At 48.7% G+C, this 19,814-nt stretch overlaps 1 protein-coding gene across 3 annotated transcripts in view; it reads left to right on the top strand.

Annotated features, from left to right (window-relative positions):
* KIAA0556 (KIAA0556 ortholog) overlaps nucleotides 1-19,814 on the top strand; it is a 230,123-nt gene that overhangs the window by 76,137 nt on the left and 134,172 nt on the right. For 2 of the 3 annotated variants that reach the window (XM_027526514.1, XM_027526513.1), the window contains 2 exons: nucleotides 7,949-8,080; nucleotides 12,985-13,113. In XM_027526514.1, coding sequence (XP_027382315.1) covers nucleotides 7,949-8,080; nucleotides 12,985-13,113 — 261 coding nt within the window. The remainder of the gene's footprint in view (nucleotides 1-7,948; nucleotides 8,081-12,984; nucleotides 13,114-19,814) is intronic. The other variant, XM_027526515.1, reaches the window with a different exon arrangement.

Below are 19,814 nucleotides of genomic sequence, written 5' to 3'. Positions count from 1 at the left end.
GGAGTCAGAGCATGAGTGAGGCAGGCCAGGCCCGCTCTCCTGGTGCTCACGGTGATGGAGTAAGTGAGTGTCGGGTCAGTTACTCTCATAGGTCATCGGTCAGAGGACCTATGAGAGTAGGTCAGAAAACCCCAGGAAGGAGTTTGGATTTCATTTTAAATGCGAGGACTCTCCTGGAGGGTTTTCAGCAGGAGAATTATGTGTTGGGCTCCTGTTTGGGAAGCATCCCTGGAGGTTGCCCTAAAGGGCCAGGCTTGGGGGTGGGGAAGGGGTTTTGAAACAGGGCTCCCTATAAGCCTAACAGGCCTTTTCTCTCCCCCAACCTTCTCCAGCCCCCACTCTCACAGCGGTTCCCTCCCCGCAGCTCCGTCTTCTCACTGCAGCCTTCTCTGGGTCACAGTTTTTCCTTCCCTCCATATTCATTTGTTGAAATTTTCCAAGAGAGAGACCATCTGAATCTTTCCATTCTTTTTTTTAATTATTATTTAAAAAATAATTTTATTCATTTATTTATTTATTTTTTTGCCTGCGTTGTTTTTGCTGCTGTGTAGGCTTTCCTCTAGTCACAGTGAGAGGGGGGTTGCTCTCTGGTTGTGGTGCACAGGCTTCTCATCGTGGCGGCTTCTCTTGTTGTGGAGCCTGGGCTCTAGGGCACACGGGCTTCAGTAGCTGCAGCCCCCCGGGTCCCAGAGCTCAGGCTCAGTAGCTGTGGTGCAGGAGCTGAGCTGCTCCACAGCATGTGAGATCATCTGGGACCAAGGATCGATCCCATGTCTCCTGCATTGCCAGGCAAATTCTTTACCCCTGAGCCACCAGGGAAGCCCTCTAATTTCATTTTTGTTTCTCGGGTCATGGGCTGGCTTGCTTCAGCCTGATGAGACACCCACTCAGGCCTCAGTCAGCTGGGACTGAAGGTGGGAGCCAGGTCAGATGATTCAAAGCCTACCTGCCCTAGAGATGTCCCCCGCACAGGGACTCGGTCCCCACCTTCTTGTCGAGGAGGCTGTAGGCAGGACAGTAAACAGACCCAATTTGCCAACTGCTCTATGATTGTCAGGAGCAGGAGGGAATGGATTGGCTTCCTTTGGCCCCAAGGAGTGGGGTTAAGTAGAAAGTTTCTCCACGGTGGAAAGTACGCGGGGACAGATTTTGCAGTGTGGAGGATACAGAGGAAGGCAGTCTCTCTCTTTTCACCCTTTTGGATGGGTACCATCATCCAGAGGTCTGGCAGAGTGGTGATCAGGGCTGCACAATTTCCGGTGGCCCCTGGTGGCCAGTTCTCAAAAGCTACCCCATCAGGAGCAGGTCCACGGCCTTGTCCCAGTCCCAAGGTTTCTCTTGTATGCTGTGTCCAGCAGGACGGACAGGTGGGGCCACACAGTCCCTCGCTATAGTCCCACTGGCCCAGGCTGGGTCAGCAGAGAGCACAGTGGTCCCAGTGCGCAGCGGACCCCACGGTACAGGCCTCCCAGCCAGCACCACTTCTTCCCCGTCACGTCCCTGTACCCTCCGACTTGTCACCTTGCCAGTTTCTCTGCGAGCGTGTGTGCTAAGTTGCTTTAGTCGTGTCTGACTCTTTGTGACCCCATGGACAGTAGCCTACCAGGCTCCTCTGTCTGTGGGATTTCCCAGGCAAGAATACTGGAGTGGGTTGCCATTTCTTCCTCCGGGGGAATCTTCCAGATCCAGGAATCAGACCCACGTTTCCTGCTCTGCAGGTGGATTTTTTACCACCGAGCCACCTGGGAAGCCCTGGTTTCTCTGAGCAGCCCCTTAAACTCTGTTGAGGCACACGTAACCCTTCCACTGACCAAGCCCAATGCCACTTTCTGTAGAAAAGACTTCCCTCCTTAGGGTCTTGCTCAGCAACTAGGAAGCACTTTTGGGTGGAGCTGCCCTGATGGAAGGGGCTGCAGGTGCACAGACTCCAGGATCCCTAGGCCAGAAGGTGAGAGAGTCATCCATACGCTGGCCAAGAGGCTGACCGCTCCACCTGAAAACACCTTCCCGACTCTCCAGTGCTGGAGGGACCAGGGACCCAGATGGCTGTGCTGGGCTGGGCTTCTGAGCGGCCGCCCGCGCAATGGATCGGGCTGGTGGTGATAAATGGCTCTAGTTGGTGCTGTCCTTTCTTCCCCCACCACTTTTCGGCCTTAGATCTTTCTGCTGCTATCAGTGGATTAAGATTTATGGCTTCCTCAGCCTTGTAATACTTGGGTGGACAGCGGCCTAATCAACAGAGCCGTCGTTTACCAAAATGCTGTCAGATTTGATGAACGTCATCGACTCTTAGCATTAAATTGGTGGTGAAGGGATTGGCCTTCCAGCAATTTACTGTGGGGTGGGCTTTCCTTAAAGGCCTGAAAAGCAAGTTCATTGCAATTATTAAAGCACAGGTTTTGTTCTCACTCTGCTGCCATATCCAGTTTCCTGTTGGGGGTCGGGCAGCTTAAGCACCTCTAGGAAAACTCACGAGTGAAAATGTGAAGCGTGGGGGACCCTTCCCTTTGTTTTTTCTTTTCCCCCTGAGTTTTGAAAACCCCTGCAGTGAGAACAATAAATGAAACAACCCATAAAGCATCAGCTTTACAGTGACCTTGCTCGACACAGACTGTCAGAGCACGAGCACTGTTAGTTGTAAGAGATCAGACAGATCCAGGAAAACCGTATCAAATAAGATCAATTTATTCCCCACCCCAACCCAAAGCTGTCTCTGTCGGTATCTTCGGAGCTCTCCCGCCCCTAGAGGGAGCCATTTACATAGTGCACAACCTGTGCACCCATCCAGGTCACCTCTCAGCTTTGCTCTCGTTTTTTTTCCTTAAGTGATGATAAGCGTAAATGCACACCTCTTAGAATACTGTACTAGAAGGCTGGTGATACACAAAAACTCTGGGCATGACACTGGGCTGAGTGTGGCTGAGTACAAAACAAGCTGCCCTTGGGCTGGCAAACTGGTTTGTGGGTGTTTAGGCATGTTTAGGGGCTTCCCTGGTGGCTCAGACAGTAAAGAATCCACCTGCAATGCAGGAGAACTGGCTTCGACCCCTGGGTCAGGCAGATCTCTTGGAGAAGGGAACGGCTCCCCACTCCAGTGTTTTTGCCTGGAGAAGTTCATGGACAGAGGAACCTGGCGGGCTACAGTCCATGGTATCGCAGAGTCAGACCCGACTCAGTGACTAACACTTTCACTTTCACTTCAGGGTGTTTAGGGCTTCTGAACCCTGTTCCAGGATATGGTTGATAGTGCAAGGGACTACCAGATCTGGGTGCTTGCAAGTAGGCAGGAGAGAGCAGCTGCTCAAAAACGCCCACTCTGGGTAAAGCGGGGAGCCAGCCAGAACCTCGGGCATCATCTTTGCAAGGACGTGAAGGTGGGAGGCAGGGAGCGGGCTGGTGCACCCAGGGGCTGGCTCCTCGGCGGCAGCAGGTGGGCGTCCTCGTGTGGGTGGGGCTGCTCACCACCTCCTCTCTGTGGTGGCAGAGGCACCTCCTGGGGCCGGGGCGGGAGAGCCGGCCAGATGGAAGGACTATTTATTTCTCTCTCCAGCACCCACTCAGCATTTAGAAGCTCTTTCTGGACCACATTAATTTTGTCACATGTTGCTTCATAAACACATTTTTCCGTTATATGTGCTGAGTGGGTTCCTTGAGGCCAGGGCATTGGTTTACATTTTTTTTCCCCCATCCTCATGCTTCCAGAACCTTGTTATGCAGTTAGCACTTGGTAAGGACTTGCTGATTAAGCTCCTTAATGCGCTATTGCAAACCTGTCATACCTTGATGAGGCAAGTATTTGTGCTAAGCTCCTTGGAGGGAGGAGGGAAGACTGTGGGACAGAGACACACACACGGACTCTTCCCCGTGAACTGGAGTGCTTTCTTATATTTATAATTAAGATCAAGCCAGTAGAGCCGCACTGAGCCCAGCTCTCTCACTTGCTTGTGGGAAATTCCCACTTCAGACATGGCTGGATCCAGGTGCTCAGACACTGTAGCAGGGCTCGTTCACCATCATCCAACTCTGCTCTTTTCCTTGTTGTCCTGGCAGAACCACAATGGCCACCAGCAAGCAGCCCCCAACTCACATTCTGTCATCTGCTGTTGCATCTCTTTGACTCCCCTAAACCTATCACTCAAACATAAGGGCCAGCGGGATCTAATGCTCAGACTGGCCAGGCCAGGGTCATGCGCTCCCTCCACCCCTGGATGCAGTTCCATATGAATGCTTGGATTAGGGGTGGGGAGGGGGAGGATTTCCCAAAAGGAAACCAGGGTACTTTTACCAGCGTACAGGGGACTGCATACTGGACAGGCAGAAGCAACAGTGCCTACCGCCAAGCCTCAGAGACTTTCTGATCTTACACTTCTTCCACTGAATGTGTGTTTAAACCACCTGGGGTCTTGTTAAAACACAGGTTCTGATTCCTGCATCTGAGATGGGGCTTGAAACTTTGTATTTCTCACCAATTTACTGGAGAAGCCAATGCTACTGGGCCCTGGATCACACGTGGAGTAGCAAGGCTCTTGTCCCAGGCCTCCGTTTCCAGATAAAGGAATAGAAACGCACGGAGGGGCCAGGCTGCTCCCCAGGCAGGGCCTCTGTGCCCAGTGGTCCTCCCTCCCTCCTCCTCTCTCGTACTGTTTCTTCCCAGCATTTGAACATTATTGAATGATTCCTGGGAAAGAGGGAGGGGCACATGGTGGAAAACCCATCCCAGCCATGGACTTCAAAGGCTTCACAGCTTCACCCTGACCTGGGGCAGGGAAGCCCCCAGGAGCTTCCTGGCCTGAAAGCCCCAGTTCTATGGATTCCGTGGCACCCACTCTCCACGGACCCCACTGCTGGTGCCAGCAAATGCTCTAAAGTGCGTTGATAAAGCCTGGGAGGCAGTGATACCCCACGGGGAGCCAGAGCCCAGGGCAACAAGGTTGATGGTCAAACAGAAGATGGGTGGAAGTTGCCATTCTGGAAACAGCCAGGTGCACTTGGAGTCTGGGGAGCGTCACCACATGACAGGCGGCCTGTGAAAGAAAACGTGTCCCAGGGCCCCTTCCTTCTGCGTTTCTGCCTCCTGCCTATTCTCCGCTGGGGAGTTCCCTACCTGCTTTTCTGCGTCTTACACTCTCTCTCCAAGGCCTTTTCCTGGAATGATCTATGGCCCAGCTCCTGTGTCTTTAGTGTTAAATAGTCTCAGGAAAGTCTTGAATCCCTCTCTGATCTCCCCAAAGGCTACTCTAACCCAACCTGGACACATTTCTTCTTCACGTGCCTGTTGGGGGCAATACAGCGTGGAGGTTCAGAACTGGGGTCAGGCAGCAAACTACAGCCTTGGGGCCGAATTCAACCACAGCCTGTTTCTGTAAATCAAGTCTGGGGGACACAGTCATGCCCATTATTACGTGTTATTATTTATCTTGTGGTGCTAGTGGTAAAGAACTCACCTGCCAATGCAAGAGACATAAGAGACTCGGGTTCAATCCCTGGGTCCAGAAGATCCCGTGGAGAGGGCACGACAACCCACTTTAGTATCCTTGCCTGGAGAATCTGGTGGACAGAGAAGCCTAGCAGGCTACAGTCCATGGAGTTGCAAAGAGACAGACACGACTGAAGCGACTTAGCATGCATGCATGCATTTATTTAGGCAAGGCTGCTTTGAGCTACAATAAAACAATGGAATGAATACTATAGCAGAGACCGCAGGGCTGGCAAAGCCTTTAAATATTTACTCTTTACAGGAAACTGGCCCATCCCTGGTTTCCAGTAAGGCCCCTGGAGCCACACTGCTGGGATTCAGATATGGGCTCTGGGGCCTCCTAGCTGTGGGACACTGACCACATGGCTTACAGCCTTGTGCCTCGGTTTCCCCCTGGAGTAGCTGTGAGAACTAAAGGAACACAGGCCCCTGAAGCTGTTGGAGTGGTACCTGCTCTTCATTAAGTGACTTGGTGTCCAGTGTGATGGTGGCAGGGTGGTGGGCACGGGCAGTGTAGATGCGGCTCAGAAAGGACTTCCATCCTGACCACCGCGAGTCCTGCAGGGCAACAAGGCTCACGATCTTCATTACCAAGATAACGACACGATTTACTATGCTTGAGGGGAAGCTGCATCTTATCCCAGGGAGTGGAGTTTTCTAAAGCTAGGGCATCGGGGAATGCAAGCTCTGAATCACCGTTGACTGTGCCTCGGCTGGGAAGCAGATCCAGTACGCGGGGCTTGGGGGACCTCTCCTAACCCTCAGGCGGTGGCTTGGTGGTTTAGTCGCTCAGTCGTGTCTGACTCTTTTGCGGCCCCATGGACTGTAGTCCACCAGGCTCCTCTGTCTACGGGATTTCCCAAGCAAGAATACTGGAGTGGGTTGCCAATTCCCTTCTCCAGGGGCTCTTCCCAACCCAGGGATCGAACCCGGGTATCCTGCATTGGCAGGTGATTCTTTACTACTGAGCCACCAGGGAAACGCATAAGCCCATCACAGTCTCAGAGTGATGTTTAAAGAGGCCCTGGCTCCCGGATTTGTGCACATGCACAGCCTCACCAATAGGAGGCATCCCTTAGATTTTGCTCTCTGGGCACCTGACTCACCCCTCGCCCTCCGCTGGCCCCAGTCTTGTCCAGCAAGTCCAGCACAGCCAACGTTGGGAGTCAGAGCGCTGATCCAGTGACACTTTCTTTCCTTGCCTAGCCGGGCAGCTTGCTCCTGGGTTCACGGTGGATGAAATGTACCCTTGAGGAGGAGGTCTGGCCCCCTTACTTGGTGCCGTGTAGGGCGAGTAGTGCAGCCCTACTATCCACTGGATGGGTTGCTAGGCTGACAAAGCTCCTGATACTCAGGGGCCAGGAAACAGTTATGCTTGGCTCAGGTATCAGGTGCGTGAGTGTATGTGTGGGAATCAGCGTAGGAGAAAGAGGTTGGGGCCGGGTCGTAGAGACCTTCACATGCCAGGTGTACCATTTGGGGTACAAGTCTGGCTGCGAAAGCAAGGGGACCCAAGTAACTCTGGCTTCAACAGCATGACAGTTGGTGTCTCCAGCAAAGGTTAGTGGTGGGCCGTCACCTTGCTCCGAGAGGTGGCAGAGGAGGCCAGGCACAGCCTCTTTCGTCGCTTTAGCCTCCTCCACAGGCTGTCCCCTCCCCACCACGCTCAGCAGCTTGCCATCACCTCCTCACTCCAGCTGGCAGGAAAGGGGGTCAGGGCAAGGGTGGGCACAACCTTGAAGATACACACAGTCCCCCTCACCCCCACAGCACTCAGGCCAGAACGCGCTCACCTGTTCCCCACCCCAGTCACAGGGAATGCTGGGAGCATCATGTGCACACCTGGAAATGCAATACAAGAAAGGGAGGGGAAATGGACGTTCAGGGGACGTTCAAGGGGTGGGTTTCCCAAAGAGTGACTCAAGGGATGCTAGGAGGATGGGGTCCCACCACACAGCTTCCACGGCCTCAAAAGTTTGCCATCTGTTTCATCTGTATTTTACTGGATTAGCCAAACCGTTCATTCAAGTTTTTCTGTAAGATGTGATGGAAAGACCCAAATAAACTTTTTGGCCAACCCAGTATTTTTAGGATTGTCCCCAGTGTGTGTGGAGGAGGGGACGAGGGGGCCTATTAAAGGCCCTGGGAAGTCCTGGTCCCAGACTCGGGCTTTCCCATACTTAGATCACAGAGCCCATTTGGGGAAGCTGAACACCTACTAAAATTCTACTGCTATGTCCAAGCAAAAAATTACTAAAAAATTCTACTGCATACACTTGGGGCGTAAGAACCAGTGAAGACTTGAATAGGAGTGGTTCAACCTATCCAGCCAGCCTGTCCAGGGTGATGCCCAGTAAGGTGCACCCTGACCCTGACCACCTACCACGACTGAGTCCCTGCCACGCTCGGCCCTCGGAGGACTCAAGGAGTTTGTTTCACCATATCTGAAACGGTCTGGCTTTTTGTGCTTAGAAATCTGTGCAGATCAGAACGGAAGCTGGCCCGCGGCTCCACATCCAGCCTCCTCCGGACTATTCTGAAGACTCTGAGCCATGTGGGGGTGTGACTGTCAAGGTGAAGGATGCTTCTGGGGACCGTCCACAGGTAGGACTGGCTTCAGTTCGGGGCTAGAGCAGCTCTCAGGGGTGCTAACAGTTCCTTATTTCCGTCCTTCCTTCACAAGAGCCTGCCTTCCTTCCCTCTTGCACTTATTTTCTGCACTTTAATGAGCATACAAACCTCGTGCTAGATGCTCTGCTGGGAGCCCACATCCAGCGATCAGCAAGGCTGGTGTCTGACCGAAAAGAGGCACCGACATATAATCCCTCTACTGAAAGAGGGAGCTGAGAAGTGGGGCAGGGCATACGGGGACCAGGAGGGAGAGGATCTGGGAAGGCTTCCTGGAGGGAGTGGCATTTACCTGGTTCCTAAAAGCTGGAGGGGAGGGGAGGTAAGCCGAGCTGATAACCTGTCTGCACCTGTATGCGTGCGTGCTAAGTCACTTCAGTCGTGTCCAACTCTTTGTAATCCTATGCACTGTAGCCCGTCAGGCTCCTCTGTCCTTGGGATTCTCCAGGCATGAATACTGGACTGAATTTCTATACCTTTCTCCAGGGGATCTTCCTGACCTAGGGATCAAACCCATGTCTCTTGCGTCTCCTGCATTGGCAGGCAGTTTCTTTATTCCTAGAGCCACCTGGGAAACCCTGTATGCATGCACCTGCTGTTAAATATTGTGAATTTCCAACCCTCTGCCACCCCCACCGCCCAGGCCAGCAGAACCACACACATGGAAACACCCAGAGGCCCGTGTGTAGCTGTAGCACAGAGTCCCAGGCCATGCAGCAGCTGACAAGGTTGACCCCTGCGGTGTTTCCCTTCCATGCCTCCAATTGTCATTTCATTTCTGAAATCCTTGGAATTGTGACAGTAAATCCCAGTCTCCCTTTCACCATGCATTTGTTGCGTACCCACTTTTGAGCATAAAGCTCAATCCTGGGCATCAGAGACACAGAAAAGAACAAAACTGACAAGGCTCCTATTCTTAAGCAACTTATGTTCCAGAGGGAGAGATAGACAGTAAAGAATAAAATCAAAAACTCAGAAACCTTTCAAGACATGCAAAGTAAAAATTAAAAGTGAAATACAAAATTTAAAAAAAGAAGAAAATCAAGAAATAAATAATGTGTTTGGGGAGGGGGGACCAGAAAGGGGAGATGGGACAGTGTGGGCAAGAGGGAACATTAGATGATAGAAAGGGAAGGAATGCTTCTCTCAGGTGTGACATTTCAGCTGAAACTTGATGGGTAAGACAGAGTCGGCTGGGGAAAAGCATTCCAGGCCAGGGGAACAGCAGGCACAGGGGACCTGAGGCTGGGTTTGTTCAAGGCGCACGATGCAGACATGATGTGAGCAAAGGGGAGTCAGGAGGTGATGAGGTCGGAGGAGCAGGGGGGCCAACCGGCCAGTGTGCACAGAGAGCAGGGTGGGGGTGGGGATGGAGGATGGGGTTTTATCTCAAGGGCACTGATTTTGTAATTAGGATGAGTGTGTAGAGTATCGCCACGGTTATGTACAAGCTGAATGTTAGAGAGGAGGCAAAGTCAAGCTGCTGAGCCAATCCTGCCCCATTTGCTGAGAATGAGATTGTGACCCAAGCAGATTCCACAGCCTCCCCAGGACAGACTCTTCCTTCCGCCCGCCGCTTCTGTACCTGAAACCTGCTTCTCTAGAATGAAAATGACTCACAAAGGAGACAGGAATGTCACCCTGGAAACATTCCTCTGATCACCGTTGCATGTTGGTCTTCCCTTCTTTGCTCGTCAAGGAAGGACAATTAAGGAGCAAGGGATCACTTTGTTTCACATTCCAGCTGCAGAAAATCTGAACGATAATTGTTCAGAAATTTTTGTTCTTCCTGGATTAAAAAAAAAAAATGTTATTTTCTATGGAAGGACCCAATGACCTTGTCTCCGTAAACAGTCCATAGAAATGGGATTTTTGCAGCGGGCAAAACTGTGGACTTTGTTGCCTTCAACACCCACCTCCCACACAACACACACAACACACACACACACACACACACACACGCTTTTGAATCACCTAAAGGTTCCCTGCTCAGGAGGAGTCTGTGCTAACAGCCTTCAGCTTCCCTTCATTGGGGAGGCTGGTTTGAAGCCAAGCTCAGTCTGTCACAGCCCCAGCCCCGCCCCGTCTCAGAATGCCTGCGTGGCCTTCAAGCATGTTAATCCTCTCTCCTCCTTTGGCCATTTGGTACCCCCCACCGCCACCGCTACCCCGTTAAATGAACATATATTCCTTCCTTTGCAAGCTCCCAAGCTCCCTGCAACGCCAGGCAGCCTGTCCCTCACAAGCTATTAAGCTCCATTAGCATTCCTGGGTGCGCCTGCTCTGGAGCAGCATCGCCCCACTCGCCTGCACTTAATTTTTTCCACCGTGAGTGCTTGATTGTATTTCCTCCTTCCCTTTTTCTCCCCATCTTGAGGGGGCACTCCGTGAGGCTTCACAGTCAATTTCCCCTTGGAGTTATTTTCCTCCTAAGTGAAAGAGTAAAATGGCCACGCCAGTTTTCAGCAAAGGCAGAAGCCTTAAGAGATGCGATCTGAACAGAGAAAGGGAGAGAAAAAAAAGAAACGCCTGGCTAAATATACTCAGTCCCCCTCACAGTGTTTGCAAGCGCAGCCTGAAGTGGAGCAAAAGGAATTGCTGTCCGCGTGTGTACTTTTCATTTGACCTTCACTGTTGAAACACACCAGCCTTTTCGCCTTTCATCAGATCCTTAGTGAACTTCAATTTCTCGGTGCTCTGAGTTCACAGATGGGGCATGTGCAAGCATGTTCTGTTGGCCTCCACCCCCCTCCCCCGTTGACTGTGCTTTTTAGAAAGATGTGAATTACTAGCTGACATTTAAGAATCAGGAGATTCCATGTCAATCTGCACTGAGGGCTTTTCTTGAAAAATCAAAAGATTTGGGAATCACATTCTTTAATGACATGCGTGGAGCTGGGGGATAGCTCTCCCCTTAAACAAGAGCGTGTTGCATGTACCACGGTCCCCACCACATCCGAGGCGCCATCTAGATCCTGGAGATAAAGCAGACACATATATAGTATGCCACTGGGCAGAGTAGGGCTTCCCTAGTGGCTCAGACAGTAAAGAATCTGCCTGCAATGCAGGAGACCTGGGTTCGATCACTGGGTTGGGAGGATCCCCTGGAGAAGGGAATGGCAACCCACTCCAGTATTCTTGCCTGGAAAGTTCCAAGGACAGAGGAGCCTGGCGGGCTAGTCCATGGGGGTCACAAAGAGTCGGACATAGCTTAGCAAGTAACACTTTTTAACAGTAGGGCAGAGTGAGGAGCTGGAGGAAGTGGGCAGAGGTTGCCATGTTACGTGGGAGGAGGGGGCTTGCCTTTGATGAGGTGCTGTTTGACCAGGGGCCTCAAGGAAGACAGCCAGTGGGCAGGTGGAGCAGAGCCTCCGCACACAGCGGGCAGCAGGCACAGAGGCCCCAAGGAGGGAAGACAGCACAGAGGCTGGTGTGGCCGGAGCTGAGCCCGCAAAGGGGCGAGGAGGAGGGGGTTAGGCCAGAGACAGAGTCAAGGCTCAGAGGACACTGGGCTTTGAGAGCTGTGCTCAAGATTGAGCGATTCTGCTATGAGTCGGAGGAGGAGCCATTGTAGGGTTTTAAGCACCTTAACAACTCCAGGGGAAGGAGGGCACCTCTTTTTCTTTCCATAGAGTTCTGCTTAAGTGCCCGATCCGGGTCACGTTGGCTCTCTTTGGGGTATGTGTTGCAACAGTTAGTAAGTCTCCATCCAAATGCTTTTGGCTCCATTTAAGGACCAGGAATGAAAGTACATATTGTTTTCTATGATTAAGTTATCCTTTTCCCCCTGATAATGCATGATCAGTATTAAAAATTCAAAATGATACAAAGAAAAATAAAAGTCCTCTCATAATCCCACTGCCCTGGAGACTATTAATGTGAATAGGTAGGTACATGACTATCCAGACTGAAAATTGCATGCATACATTATATTCCTTGAAAGTATATATCAATTATATCCAACATGAGATAGTTGATCTGAAACGTTCTGGTCCTGGCCTGTTCCCAATGAGTCTGTGGTTAGTTATCTTGTCAGTCCCTGAGAGCATGACAGGTAATGGGAAGAAGGTTTGCCCACTGTGGCAACTTCCAGAAAGCCTTCTTGAGCTTTTCTTTGCATCCTGTAGATCCTGGAGTGGTGTGAATTAAATATTAGCCCACAATTACAATTCAGGGCTTTGGAGTCATTGTTCCTTGCTGACACCTAGAGACCCGTGCCAACCCGTGTGCCACATGTGGACTCTGCTGTGGCCCATGACATCTCACCCACCTGTTGGTGCTATGTAGATTAGGTGGTGGTTCCCCCACTGGTGGAGCATCCCCCAGTGACCCACCTGTCCCACTCTGTCCCCAGCAGGGCTCTTCAGTAAATCCCTTCAGTCACCCTCCATTAATTTCAACGGTGAGACTTAAAGAGGGATTTTTTTTTTTTTTTTTTTTTAGGGCAGTTCTCTAGGTTGGGAACTTCTGCAGTTTCAGATTACCATATAAATAACCTTTAAGCAAGTGCCTTTTTTTTCTTTCTTTTTTATTGTTCTTTTCACATAAATGGGATTATTTTCACATAAATCAGGCTCTTTGATAATCCCACAGTTTTTAGATACCAACATACTGGGGCCATCTCACAATACCCGTATCACTCAGACATCTGAACCCAATGGCTCTGGTTGTTGGTGGCCCTGAGTGTGAATCCTGGTTCACTTAGCAGCTGTGTCTTGAAGTGACGTTGGTAAAGCAGGGGTGAGTTCCAAAAGATGAACTTGAAGAGTGAGAATGAATGAGGGGAGGCATGGAGACCAACAGAGGGGAAAGAGGACCCCATTCATCTCCAGGGATGTAAGTTACTTTTACCACGCCCAGTTCTTTCTGCTTGTCCTTAGGATACCAAATCTCCCACCAGCACCACGCCCTGTGATTTTAATTTCTCCCTTCCGAACGCAAAAGGACGCCCTGACCCTCCAAGCAGTACGGACAGAGAAAGGATCCTCTTAACTATTCAGGATGTGATGGTAAGATGGACTTTCAGATCCTAACTGTCAGGGGTCAGGGTCTTCTCTGTACTAAAATAGCTGGGCCATAGGATAGACCCCCATGGGAGAATCTCCATTTACACCTGGGAACACAGCACAGATTACAACAGGACTGGATGTGAAAAAAAAAAATGTGTGGTCCACCCACCAGGTTTCAAACAACACATGAGAGACTTGACGCCATGCCTTTCTTTTCTTTTTTTAAATTGGACTATAATCGCTTTACGTTGTGTTAGCCTCTGCTATACAGCATAGTGAATCGGCCGTGTGTACACATATATCCGCTCCCTCTGGAGCCTCCCTCCTACCCCCCACCCCACCCCTCTAAGTCATCACAGCACAGAGCTGAGCTCCCTGTGCTGTATAGCAGCTTCCCGCTGCTGTATCTGTCTTATACATGGCTGTGTATATATATCAGTGCTACTCTCTCAGCTCAGCCCCCGCCCCCGCTCCTGCCCCCGCTGTGTCCACAAGTCCGTTCTTACATCTGTGCCTCTATTCCTGCCCTGCAAATAGGTTCATCTGTACCATTTGTCTAGACTCCATATATATATATGCATTAACATACGCTATTTTGCTTTTCTCTTTCTGACTTACTTCAGTCTGTGCGACAGACTCTAGGTTCATCCGCATCACTTCGTCGTTTGCTTGAGTGATAGTAAAAGCTCACATTAAATGAGCACTTACTCAGTGACCAGTACTGACTGGAGAATAAGTCATCCATCACTGCTTTCATGAATGCTGTGAGTTAAGTGCTAGGTATTTGCATTCTCCTTTTATAGTTCGAGGAAACAGACATGAGAAATGATGTCGCTTGTCCAAGTCTCAGGGAAGCCCAGACTGGAAACCCTTACCCCAGGGCTCCTTGTTCCATGAAATTAGCAATCACAGGCCAGGAATCGCATTACGTTGTTTTTGCTTCCGAAAGGGCCCAGGTCTCCGTAGGGGCAGGGTCTATTACGAATATTATTTATGTTCTGCCCAGGAGGAAGGTGTTGAGAGGTGGCCATCCATCAGTTATGTTTTAAACAATGATGGGGAAGACCTCTCCTCTGCCAAACATTTCCCCACTGAACCCAAGGCTGGGAACATTGATGAAAAATGTTTCTCAAAAGTGAAATCTAATGGGGGATACAACCAGACAAAGCCAAATTGAGGGACAGTCTATAAAACACCTGGCCTGGAGTCTTCAGAAATGTCAGTTGCGTTAACAGACAGAGAAAGGCTGTTCCAGGTTAAAGGGAGCTTAAGAGATATCACAGTTCTGTAATGTGAGATCTTGGGGGGAGGGGCAGGTGGTTTAAAGATAGTTTGGGGAAATTAATGAAATTTAAAAATTAACCATATTATATAATATTGTAACCATAATAGAAAATAATATTGTGATGTTAAATTTCCTGAATTTGATAAGTGTATTGTGGTAATGTAAGAGAAGGTCCTTGTTCTCAGGTCTCAGAGAACCGGTGAAGAATTGATGAATGTAGGTGCTGGGTATTTGGGTATTCATTGCACCCTTCTATTACACATTGCTGATAAATTTTCTGTGGGTTTTACATTTTTTCAAACTAAGTTTTTAAGAAGCTAGCTCATTAAGGAGGAGGTAAGCTGCTTCAATAGAGCTAAGCATCAGCAAAGAAAGAAATAGAAAAAAAGTGAAAAATTGAGACCTAGTTTTTTTAAAAAAATACTTAGGATTGTATTGATGTCAGTTTCTAGATTGTGTTATCATATGAGATGTTACCATGGGGAAAACTGGATGAAGGGTACACAGGATGACTTGGTATTGTCTGCAATTAGTTCAAAATAAAAAGTAAAAAGCTAGCTAAATAAAATAAGCACAAATGCCCAGCTTCCATCATCCAACGGTTTTGATTCTGATCCTGTTTAGGCTCAAACAAGGCCCCTCTTGTTAGGCTCCCCACGTGATTATAATTTGCAGCAATATTTGAGAACCCGGCTTCCCTTGTGGCTCAGCTGGTAAAGAATCTGCCTGCAATGCAGGAGACCTGGGTTCTATCCCTGAGTTGGGAAGATGCCCTGGAGAAAGGAAAGGCTACCCACTCCAGTATTCTGGCCTGGAGAATTTCATGGACTGTATAGTCCATAGGATCGCAAAAAGTCAGACATGACTGAGGAACTTTCACTTTCACTTCACTTTTATATAATCCTATATAATTCCTTATAATCACCATTATAAGGAAAAGAGAGCGAGCCGTGGACCCTAAAATTTGATAGGCACAGGAATCATTAAGCATATTTGTTTAAGATGCATGTATTAGGTCTATTTTTTTAAGCTAAGAGACTTGTTTATGGACGGTCACATAGTTTTTAACAGACAAACTCCTGGGGATTCTGAATCAGAAGGTCTGAAGACCAGTTCAGTTCAGTTCAGTCACTCAGTCGTGTCCGACTCTTTGCTACCCCATGGACTGCAGCACGCCAGGCCTCCCTGTCCATCACCAATTCCTGGAGTTTACTCAAACTCATGTCCATTGAGTCAGTGATGCCATCCAACCATCTCATCCTCTGTCATCCCCTTCTCCTCCCACCTTCAATCTTTCCTAGCATCAGGGTCTTTTCCAATGAGTTAGTTCTTTGCATCAGGTGGCCAATGTATTGGAGTTTCAGCTTCAGCATCAGTCCTTCCAGTGAATATTCAAGACTGATTTTAGAATATTCAGGACCGAAGATTAGAGTCAACTTCAAATGGAAGGAAAGTTTTTGAGATCATCTGAAGCTTGTGGCTTGGATCTGGGGACTCTAAAAGAAAGAAATGTTAAAAATGGAAGTTAAAATCTCCTCTACATCATATAAAATTAAAATAACTGTAAAGAAAAAAAATAAAACAACAACCACAAAATTCCATAGGTTCACAAAAGCCAGAAAAGGATGGGAGGGGCTCTGCCCTTGTCTTTAAACCACATCCTGCACTTCTGTGAACTCAGTCAGGAGAGGATGTCGCTTAATAAATGAAAGATGCGAAAGCGTAATAGCTCCTGGCAATATCTCCTGTGTTACAGATCAATTTCTATCCAGAATATCGACCATACATATTATGAAAAGACTAAATTATGTTTACTATACACACTCTTTTTAAGAAGACAAGGAAGTCAATCTATTTTAGAAGTGTTTTAATATAAAATTATTTTATTTAGGTTTTTGACTAAATTATTTTATTTAGGTTATTTAAAGACGTGAATTTTAGAGAGACAGAAAATTGTTTTGTGTTATTAAGGAATTATTATATTAAGACAATGAATATGCACCCTTCATATTTGGTTTTCTCACCTTAGTCACATTCAAAACATGTCACATGTTCAAAATATGTCTCAAGCTTGAGAAAAAACAATTCCTAAAACAAAAGGGCGTGTAAGAGAGGATTTTTTGTGTTGTTGTTGTTGTTGAGTTCAGTTCAGTGGCTCAGTACTCTCCGACTCTTTCGACTCCACGGACTGCAGCCAGGCCTCCCTGTCCATCACCAACTCCCAGAGCTTGCTCAAGCTCATGTCCATTGAGTCAGTGATGCCATTCAACCATCTCATCGTCTGTCATCCCTTTCTCCTCCTGCCTTCCATCTTTCCCAGCATCAGGGTCTTTTCCAGTGAGTCAGCTCTTCGTATCAGGTGGCCAAAGTACTCAAGTCTCAGCTTCAACATCAGTCCTTCCAATGAACACCCAGGACTGATCTTCTTTAGAATGGACTGGTTGGATCTCTTTGCAGTCCAAGGGACTCCCAAGAGTCTTCTCCAACACCACAGTTCAAAAGCATCAGTTCTTCGGCGCTCAGCTTTCTTTATGGTCCAGCTCTCACATCCATACATGACTACTGGAAAAACCATAGCTTTGACTAGACGGACCTTTGTCGGCAAAGTAATAGCTCTGCTTTTTAATATGCTGTCTAGGTTTGTTATAGGTTTTCTTCCAAGGAGCAAGCGTCTTTTAATTTCATGGCTGCAGTTACCATCTGCAGTACTTTTGGAGCGCAAGTAAATAAAGTCTGTCACTGTTTCCATTGTTTCCCCGTCTATTTGCCATGAAGTGATGGGACCGGATGCCATGATTTTAGTTTTTTGAATGTTGAGTTTTAAGCCAGGTTTTTCACTCTCCTCTTTCCCTTTCATCAAGAGGCTCTTCAGTTCCTCTTCAATTTCTGCATAAGGGTGGTGTCATCTGCATATCTGAGGTTATTGATATTTTAATCAGTTATGACTTGGAAAAAAACTGTGCTCAAATTCAAGATAAGGGTAGATGCATGGGTGCTCAGCCAGTAAATTATGTCAGTCGTCGTGACCCCTGTAGCCTGCCAGGCTCTTCTGTCCATGGAATCTTTTAGGCAAGAATACTGGAGTGGGTTGCCCTTTCCTTCTCTGGTAGATCTTCCTGGCCCTAGGATCAAACCCACATCTCCTGCATTGGCATGAGAGTTCTTTACTACTGAGCCACTAGGGAAACCCAGGAAGGGTAGATGGGTATTGATAAATGGAAAATGTATCCAAAGGGAAGGGCTTGGACACGTGACCTCAATAGCCAGCTTCAACACGCAGGCATGTTTCATTGGCTGGCCTGGTTTGTACCGTAATCATCATTGTTGCTGTTTTATTTTGAATTAGAAAACTTTTATTCTGAGCCTGAACCCTTCAGTTTGCCCTGGTCTTCACCACTCCATATTGTCTAACACCAAGGCTCCCATTACTATTTCACACAGCAGTACATTTTCTGAAGATGTGGGAGTCTGTGGCTCCTGTTTTAGGAAGGAGAAAGAGCAAGATTAGACTCAGCAAGTCTGGAGAGGGTAGTGTGGGCTTTTCTATAAACTCTGGACAGAGAAGGCAATGGCACCCCACTCCAGTACTCTTGCCTGGAAAATCCCATGGACAGAGGAGCCTGGTGGGCTGTAGTACATGGGGTCGCTAGAGTCGGACACGACTGAGCGACTTCCCTTTCACTTTTCACTGTCGTGCATTGGAGAAGGAAATGGCAACCCACTCCAGTGTTCTTGCCTGGAGAATCCCAGGGACGGGGGAGCCTGGTGGGCTTCCGTCTATGGGGTCACACAGAGTCGGACACGACTGAAGTGACTTAGCAGCAGCAGCATAAACTCTGGAGGGCCTTGGCTATGTCACACTTTTTTGGAGCCCCATTTCCTCCCCTGTGACAAAAAGGAGTAGATTAGGTATTTCCTGGGCCTGTCAGCTCTGAAATCATAAATCCCAGGGGGAGTTTATAGGTGTTCCCATATGCCAAAGTCCAGAGGATTTTGCAGAGGATACGTAATAGTGCATGGAGCCCCCTCTCATCCCAGGACTATTTCTGGAGGCTGTTTGCAAGTTACATATTTAGGGCTTGCACCACCCTTCCCCCACCCCAGATCTAAGTTTCAGTTTGGCAGAGACCTGTGCTGTCTCATTGCCTGCTGTGTCTCTGGTCCCTAGAAGAGTGCCTGGCCTAGAGTTAGTTTGCAAATCTTTGTAAAGCAAGTGAATTGAGTAACTGATTGATTGAATCAATGAGCGAGCGTGGCAGAGATGTTGATTAGGCCGCCCGGCCAGCCCACACAGAGCTGAGTTCAGTCATCACACCACTAAGTTGTAATTATGGTGACAGTATTTTCCAAACTATGAATCAGGACACATAATCTGACAAAAGAATTTTTGTGCTGTTTGGGGTAGAAGAGTCATTTGGGGAGATGTAGCTTGGATTCTGAAATACTGGGATTTCTGGCAGATGGTGCTAATTAAAATGAATGTTTTAAGTGACATGAGTGACTCTTTGGCAGGGGTTGGGGGAAGAAGGACAGCACTTGGCTTGGGTGTCAGGGCATGGCAGGGCATAGTGGGGACATAGGGAATGGTCTCTACATAGCTCGGCCGACTTGTCATTATGTGGAAATAGGGTCCCAGTGATAGCAGCCTTTCTAGTTACAAGAGAAGCCAAGTGTCTGGGCTTGTTTGTGTTGTGTTTTTCTCCCAAATTTTTATGTTGGTAACTAATTCACAAGGGCTTCAGTGATGAAACCTGATGGCTCGGTGGTGAAGAGTCCACCTGCAATACAGGAGACACGGGTTCAATCCCTGGGTTGGGACGATCCCCTGGAGAAGGGAATGGCTACCCACGCCAGTATTCTTGCCTGGGAAATCGCATGGACGGAGGAGTCTGGTGGGCTATAGTCCATGGGGTCACAAGATAGTTAGACACGACTTAGCTACTCAACAACAACAGCAAACTGATTCACGATTTTCTGTGGACCAAGCAAAATGTGTCTGCCAGTCAGATTTGGTTTGCAGACCACCAGCTTGTAACTTCTGATTTAGACAATGAAAGTTTTGTTCCCTCCTGAGCTTTTTGTCCTTTCCAGTGGTACTTGAGTTAGCCCCCCTGGTACCCAGAACCATCATGGGCATGGTGTCCTGAATGAACGTACCCAGAGGTACCTGGCTGGATAGCTCAGACCAAAGGACCACCTGGTTGATGGCATTAGACTGGTTCCTGAGAAGGTAGGTCAGACAGCACAAAGCCAGCTGAGCAGAAATAATTCAGTGATGAGCATGAATGATTCGTGTGGAGTGATGCTGAACAAGCACAAATACCCATGAAATGCTGGTCCAGATCGGAGAGACATAGTAATCCTTTCACCCAGTAGAACATTCCTGTAAGTGAAGATACTGAATGGTATTTGACTT

Source organism: Bos indicus x Bos taurus, chromosome 25 (genome assembly GCF_003369695.1).
Source record: "Bos indicus x Bos taurus breed Angus x Brahman F1 hybrid chromosome 25, Bos_hybrid_MaternalHap_v2.0, whole genome shotgun sequence".
In the NCBI taxonomy this organism is placed as follows: Eukaryota; Metazoa; Chordata; class Mammalia; order Artiodactyla; family Bovidae; genus Bos; species Bos indicus x Bos taurus.
Note: the sequence above shows the minus strand (reverse complement) of the source record. Positions and strands in the feature narration are given on the sequence as shown.